The sequence below is a fragment of the Eimeria tenella genome, genomic scaffold, assembly GCF_000499545.2.
Source record: "Eimeria tenella Houghton genomic scaffold, Eth_scaff35, whole genome shotgun sequence".
Classification (NCBI taxonomy): domain Eukaryota; phylum Apicomplexa; class Conoidasida; order Eucoccidiorida; family Eimeriidae; genus Eimeria; species Eimeria tenella.
In genome coordinates this window covers 255,145-261,868 of record NW_013543232.1, presented here as the reverse complement: position 1 = coordinate 261,868, position 6,724 = coordinate 255,145, and the positions used below count along the sequence as shown (strand labels likewise).

At 55.3% G+C, this 6,724-nt stretch overlaps 1 protein-coding gene across 1 annotated transcript in view; it reads right to left on the bottom strand.

The window, feature by feature from the left end:
• Window positions 1-319: 319 nt before the first annotated feature.
• ETH_00024130 (uncharacterized protein) overlaps window positions 320-6,724 on the bottom strand; it is a gene marked incomplete at both ends in the record, with an annotated part of 7,144 nt that continues 739 nt past the window's right edge. Inside the window, 7 exons of the mRNA XM_013376490.1 lie at window positions 320-719; window positions 876-1,543; window positions 1,779-1,973; window positions 2,303-2,572; window positions 2,875-4,422; window positions 4,701-5,219; window positions 5,693-6,416. Coding sequence (XP_013231944.1) covers window positions 320-719; window positions 876-1,543; window positions 1,779-1,973; window positions 2,303-2,572; window positions 2,875-4,422; window positions 4,701-5,219; window positions 5,693-6,416 — 4,324 coding nt within the window. The remainder of the gene's footprint in view (window positions 720-875; window positions 1,544-1,778; window positions 1,974-2,302; window positions 2,573-2,874; window positions 4,423-4,700; window positions 5,220-5,692; window positions 6,417-6,724) is intronic.

Here is a 6,724-nt window from a genome sequence, read left to right as displayed (position 1 = left end):
AGCTCGCCTCTGCTGCAGCAGAGGCGAGCTGCTGCTGCACCCTCCCTTTAACTTCGCAGCTAACCACTGAACCACTAAGCTGTGCTGCAGCGGCTAGCTGCAGCTAACCCTAAACCCTATACCCTAAACCCTAAACCCTCCTGGGGCAGCAGCAAAAAAACAGACGAATAAAAAACTTAAGTTTTCGCCGCTTGCAGGTGTACAGACACCTCAGAAGAACTTGTCTTCTCCCTTTTGTCCCTTTAGAAACCAGAGACACTCTCCCTCGAGGTTTAGGGTTTAGGGTTTAGGGTTTAGAGGAGTTGCTAGGGTTTAGGGTTTAGAGTATTTGCTGGACCTGCGTGAGGCAGACTTGAGCTGCTGCTGCTGAGTGTCGGAGTTGCTGCTGCAGCAGCAGCCGCGTTTGCTGCTCCTTCTTTATTAATCTGCTGGTCTTTTTATTTGTTTTATGTATATTTAGCTGGTCTTGCTGCAGCAGCAGCACGCGGCCCCACTGCAGCAGCAGCAGCTCGCGTGTCTGCAGCAGCAACGAGTCGATCCTTTCGCGGTTGCGCGTTGTTTCCTGCTGCACCTGCTGCAGCGCCTTTTGCTGCTGCTGCTCCTGCTGCTGTAGCTGCTGCTGCTGCTGAGACAAGCTCACCACCAAAACCTGCAGCGACTGCTGCTGCTCCCGCTGCTGCTGCAGCAGCAGCTCGCAGTCTTCCAGCTCGCTCTCAGACCTTCAAGCAGCAGCAGCAGCAGAAGCAGCAGCAGCAGCAAGCGCAGCAGAACAAACGCAGGGGAATCAGCAGCAGCAAAAACAGTAGCGGCAGCAGCAAAGCAGTCAACAAAACCAGCAGCAGCAGCTGCAGCAGCAGCAGCAACAGGAAGCTCACCTTTTGAGTTCGCCAGTTAGTGCATCTACTCTTTCTTGCAGCTGCTCTGTGTTCGTTTGCTGCTGCAGCAGCAGCTCAGTCCGCTTGATTTGCTGCTGCTGCCGCTGCACATTCATTGCTGCTTGGCTGCAGGCCCCTTCAATCTCAACTAAGGAGCCTTGCAGACGCTGCGCCCGTGCTGCTGCTGCTGCTGCTGCTGCTGCTGCTGTTGCTGCTGAGGCAGCAGCAGCAGCAGGTGACGTCCCTCCTGCGGGAGACTCAGTAGCAGCTGCAGCAGCAGCAGCAGCTGCTGCTGCTGCTGCTGCTGTTGCTTCTAGAGGGGCCGCTGCGGGTGCAGCAACACTTGCATGCCCGGAAGGCTCCGGTGCTGCTGCCGTTTGCTGGTGCTGCTGCTGCTGCTGCAGCAGCAGCAGCAAGTGCTGTTGCTGCTGCCTAATAACTCGCAGGAGGCTTTCTAGGGCTGACGTCTGCTGCTGCTGCTGCTGCTGCTGCTCTGGTTTGCTCTGAACTGCAGCAGCAAATTCGTCTACCTGTGTCTTTATTTCTTTCGTTATTAAACTCTCAGTCATATCTCTAACAGCAGATAAAGCAAGAGACACTTTTAGTCGCGAGCTACTGCTGCTGCTGCTGCTGCTGCTCCTGCTGTCGCTGAGGGCGCTCTCCACTGCCTGCAGCAACACAGTCAGCGCAGACACCCTTTTGCTGCCGCTGCTGCTGCTGCTGCTGCTTCTGCTGCTGACTACGATAGCGGTGCTGCTGCTACTGGGGCTGCTTGCGGCAGCAGCAGCTATTACCACTGCTGCTGCTAGCAGCAGCAGTGGTAATAGCTGCTGCTGCAAAGGGCCACCGAAAGCAGCAGCAGCAGCAGGTGCTGCTACTGCAGCTGCTGCTTCTGGAACGTGCCTGTGCTGCTGTGTCTGCTAGCACGAGAGCCTCGTGGATTTGCTGATCTCTCTTTGCTTGCTGCAGCTGCTGCTGCGTCTCCTGCAGCCGCTGCTGCTCCCGCTGCTGCAGACACTGCAGGTGCTGCAGCAGCTGCTGCCGATAGGTCAGCTGTCCATACAGCTGGCGGCGGCGGTCTGGAGCTGCTGCTAAGTCCTGCAGCAGCAGCAGCAGAAACAGCAGCAACAGCCACACTCAGAGCAGCAACAGCAAAGTAAACTGAAGCAGCAGCAGTAGCAGCAGCAGCAGCGGCAGTGCGGTACTCGTAGCAGTACTCGTAGCAGTAGCAACGGCAGACGACGGTGCAGCAACTGCTAGGACAACAGCAGCAGCAGCAGCAGCTGATGCTGCTGCTGCTGCTGCTTGCAGCAGAGGAAAGCCAACGGAGACAAATGGAAGCACAGGAGACAAAATATGAGACAAATAAATATTAAAAAGCAAAGGAGGGAGGGCATGCTGCTGCTGCTGCTGCTGCTGCTGCTGACCCTCTGATGTTGGTTTAGCTCCCTGTTGATTTTTGCTGCCTTTTGTTGCAGTGCGTCTCTCCTTCTCAGTTCCTTTTGCTGCTGCTGCTGCGCCTGCAGCATCAGCTGCTGCTGCTGCTGCAGCTCATGGTCTCCCTGTGCTGCTGCTGCTGCTGCTGCTGCCAGCTCCCCTTCTGCTGCTGCTTCTCGCGCAGCCAAAGAGGCCCCATCTGCCAGCGGCTGCTGCAGCTCGGGGCCTAGCTGCTGCTGCAGCTGCAGCAGCGCCAGTTGCTGCAGGCGAGCAGCAGCAGCAAAACAAACAGGTGCAGCAGAACAAGGGAGCAAATAAGCAACAAATAAATAAATAAATTGACTAATTAATTAATTAATTATATAAATAAATAAATAAATAATAAACAGAAACAAATGAACCGAAAATGTGATAAACAGCAAACAAACGGCTGAGACAGATGACAAACAGTGGCAAATAAATAACAATAAAAAAATAAATAAAAAATAAATAAATAAATGATAAATATTAAATAAATAAATAAATAATTAAATAAAAATAAATAAATATATAAATAACTCACTAGCGCTTCTATTTGAGAAGCAAACAGCTCCACTGCAGCACAGTGCTTTATGAGCTGCTGCTGCAGCAGCAGCCGACAACTGTTGAGGGCCCCACATGCTGCTGCTGCTTGCTGCAGCAGCAAACTGCACCCCCGCACTGTGCTCTCCAGCCCACTATCTGCTGCTGCTGCTGCTGCCGCTGCTGCTGGTTCTCCAGTTTCTCCAACAGCACAGTCAGCAGCAACAGCAGCAGCAGCAGCAGCAGCAGGCGCAACCCGCTGCGTGTCTCCGTGCTGCTGCTGCCACAACTGCTGCTGCTGCTGCTGATGGCCAACAGTAAAAGCTGAAAGCTGCTGCAGGAATTTAGGGGGAAGGTAAATGCCTCGCTGCAGCCCCACACGCAGTTGCTGCTGCAGCAGCTGCTGCTGCTGCAGCAGCTGCTGCTGCAAGTTGGCCGTCTCCTCTGTCAGCAGCTCCAGCAGCAGCTGCTGGGCCTCCAGCAGCTGATGCTGCAGCTGCTGGGCGTCCGAAGGCAGCTGCAGGGCCTTAGCACCTTCCCCCGCTTGCTGCTGCTGTTCTTGCTGCTGCTGCTGCTGTTGCTGCTGCTGTTCCAGCAGCAGCAGCAGTAAGCGCTGGTCTGCCTCATCCCTGTCTGCGGGCTCTTTGTCCCTTTCAGACTGCCGCAGCAGGTTGTGCTGCTCCTCTGAGACGCCTTTGAATTCGCCATGCTGCTGCTGCTGCTGCTGCTGCTGCTGCTGTTGCTGCTGCTGCTGCTGCTGCAGCTCCTGCTGCTGCAGAAGCAGATGCCCCTCGGCGCCCCATATGGGGCACAGCAGCAAGATGAACGCGCAGAGCCTTTTGACTGCTGGGCTGCAGCTTTGCTGCTGCAGCAGCAGCAGCAGCAGCAGCATCAGCGAGCGGTGCCTGGCCACCTGCTGCAGCAAATCAGAAGGGCCTTTGCTGCTGCAGGAGTCTCTTGTCTTGAAGAGAGAAAAAGCATCTGGCTCTGTCTCCAGATCGCTGCAATCTGGCTCCCTCTCGTCTCCCAACATATCTTGCTGCTGCTGCTGCTGCTGCTGCGGCTGCTGCTGCTGCTCTGGAGAGTCCGAAGGACTGTCGGTGAGCGAAGACAGGAGTCTGTAGCCTTCCTCCCGTGCTGCTGCTGCTGCTTCTGGCGCTACTGCCGCTGCTGCGTCTGCTGCTGCTGCTGCTGCTGCGGCCCTCAGCCTCTGCAGCACGCGAGATTGCTGCCGCTGCTGCAGCAGGCGCTGTTTCTGCTGCTGGAAGCAGCAGCAATTGTTTGCTGCAGCAGCAGCAATCAGCCAGCAGACAAAAAACAAAAGTTCATTTCTGTCGCTCTCTCTGCTGCTGCTGTGTTCAGGTGTACAGTCAGCTGCCGCTGCGCCTCCCGGGTGTACGTCCACCTCAGCAGCAGCAGCAGCAGCAGCAGCAGCGCTGCCACCGCCTCCTGCTGCAGCGCACCGCAGCAGCAAACCAAACAACCCCCCCAAAGTCTCCTGCTGCAGCAAATAGCGCAGCAGCTGCTGCTCAATCAGGCCGCCCGTCAGCTGCAGCAGCCGCAGACAAGCACCAGCTGCAGCAGAATGCGAATGAACAAGTAATTAATTGTTCAATTAATGAATCTAATTAATTATTTATTTGCTTATTATTTATTTATTTAATTTCATTCATCTGCAGCTGCTGCTGCGCCGACCAGAACAAACGAGCAGCAAACTGCAGCAGCAAGGCAGCAGTTTTGCTGCCGGGAGATTTCCGAATTAAAATTAATAAATTGAAACAAAAATAATGCCATTTAAACTCATTTTGCTGCTGCTGCTGCTGTTACCTGGCTGCTGCTGCTGTGGGGCCCCAAAGCCGAAGCAATAAGGCGCAGCAGCAAAGACCCCACAGCCAAAAGCGCCCTTTCTCTTTGCTGCTGCTCCTTTATGAAAAGGGGTTTTGAAAAAGAAGCAGCAGCAGCAGCAGCCTTCATGGCCGGCGAGCAGCCGCGCTGCTGCTGCTGCTGCTCGGGCTGCTGCTGCTGCTCGTGCTGCTCTTGCTCATGCTGCTGCGAGAGGCCGTGGGGACTCAGTTCTTGCTGCTGCTGCTGCTGCTGCTGCTGACAGCAGAAGCCCGGAGAGAGGCGCCCTGCTGTGGGGCTGCTGAGGCATCCAGCCCTATGAAACTGCTGCAGCAGCTGCTGCTGCTGCAGCTGCTGCTGCTGCTGCTGCTGCTGTTCGCTGAAGCAGCGCTGCTGCAGCAGCACGGCCAGACACAGAGCAGCAAGCAGCTGGGCAGAAGAAAAAGGAGAACCATAGAGGACCATCAGCAGCTCCAAGCCAGCAGAACGTGGCAAACTCACAGCCTGCAGCAGCAGCAGCAGCAGCAGCAGCAGCAGGTAGATGCAGCAGCAGCAGCAGCAGCAGCAGCGTTAGAAACAGCAGCAGTAGCAGCGTTCAAAGTGGCAGCAGCATAAAAAGTAGCAGCAGCAGCAGCACGAAAAGCAGCAGCAGCAGCATTAAAAGTGGGGGCACCAGGCATTAAAAGTAACAGCTGTGGCAGCAACAGCAACAGTGGGAATAGCAGCAGCAGCAGCAGCAGCAATAGCAAAAGCAGCAACAGCAGCAGCAATAGCAGCAGCAGCAGCAGCAGCACACGCGGCTGCCGGCGCGCAAATCAGCAGCAAAGCAGCAGCAACTACGCGGCCTACAACCACCTGCTCCTTGCCATTTATTATTTTAATTAATTAATTTATTTATTTACTCTATTTATTTATTATTTATTTATTTATTTATTTATTTATTTATTTATTTATTATTTATTTATTTATTTATTTACCTCCTGCATGTCAGTTCTTCTTAAGAGGCTCTCAAACATTAGCCGTGCTGCCATTATGTGCAATCTGCTGCTCACGCACAGCAAGCAGCAGCGGCTTGCTGCTGCTGCTGCTGTTCCTGCTGCTGCTGCTGCTGCTGCTGCCGGCTGCATGCAGCTAAGAGAGGAGGACGGCGAGTTGCAGACTAGAGGAGCAGCCAATAGCAGCAGGCGACGCGCTGCTGCTTCCAGCCCCGAGCCAGCAGCAGCAGCAGCAGCAGCATCTGGAGAAGCAGCAGCAGCTGCTGCCTCTTCGCTGCTGCAGCTGCTGCACTCCGACCCCTCAAAGGGCTCCCCCTGCAGCGGGTCAGCAGCAGCAGCTGCTGGAGCTGCCCTCTCCCACTGCTGCTGCTGCTGCTGCTGCTGCTGCGGGTATGTGGCGGTGAGTTCAGCAGCAAACTTCAAAAGGCCCAGCAGCCGCGCTGCTCCTTCTTCCTCTCTGAAGAACTGCAGCAGCTGCTGCGGTGCTGCTGAGGTGTACAGACACAAGAAGCTGCTGCTGCAGTCGAGCAGCCGCAGCAGCAACGACACTTCGAACAGAGGAAAAGAAACAGCAGCAGCAGCAGCAGCATCTGCTGCTGCTGCTGCTGCAGGGGGTGCAGCCAGGGCCGAGCTGCAGTCAGCGGAGCCTCCTCCAGCGGCACCTGCTGCTGCTGCTGCTGCTGCTGCTGCGTCGTCCTGATCATAGCTGCAGCAAACATATTCATTATATTTGCTGCTCTTGCTGCATTTGCTGCTGCTGGAATTTAGATAAGGAGATAAGACAGAGAGCAGCAGCTGCAGCGTCCTTTCCAGCAACCCGAAGACAGCAGCTGCAGCATTTTGCTGCTGCAGCGACAAGGGGTCGCGCTGCAGCAGCAGCAGCAGCAGCAGCAGCACCTGCACGTACACCTCAACTACAAACACCCCACAACCCGCGCCCCAGTCTCCTTCCAGCAGCAGCAGCAAATGGCCCACAAACTCTGGATGGCCCAACAGGCAAGCAGCCCTGCTGCT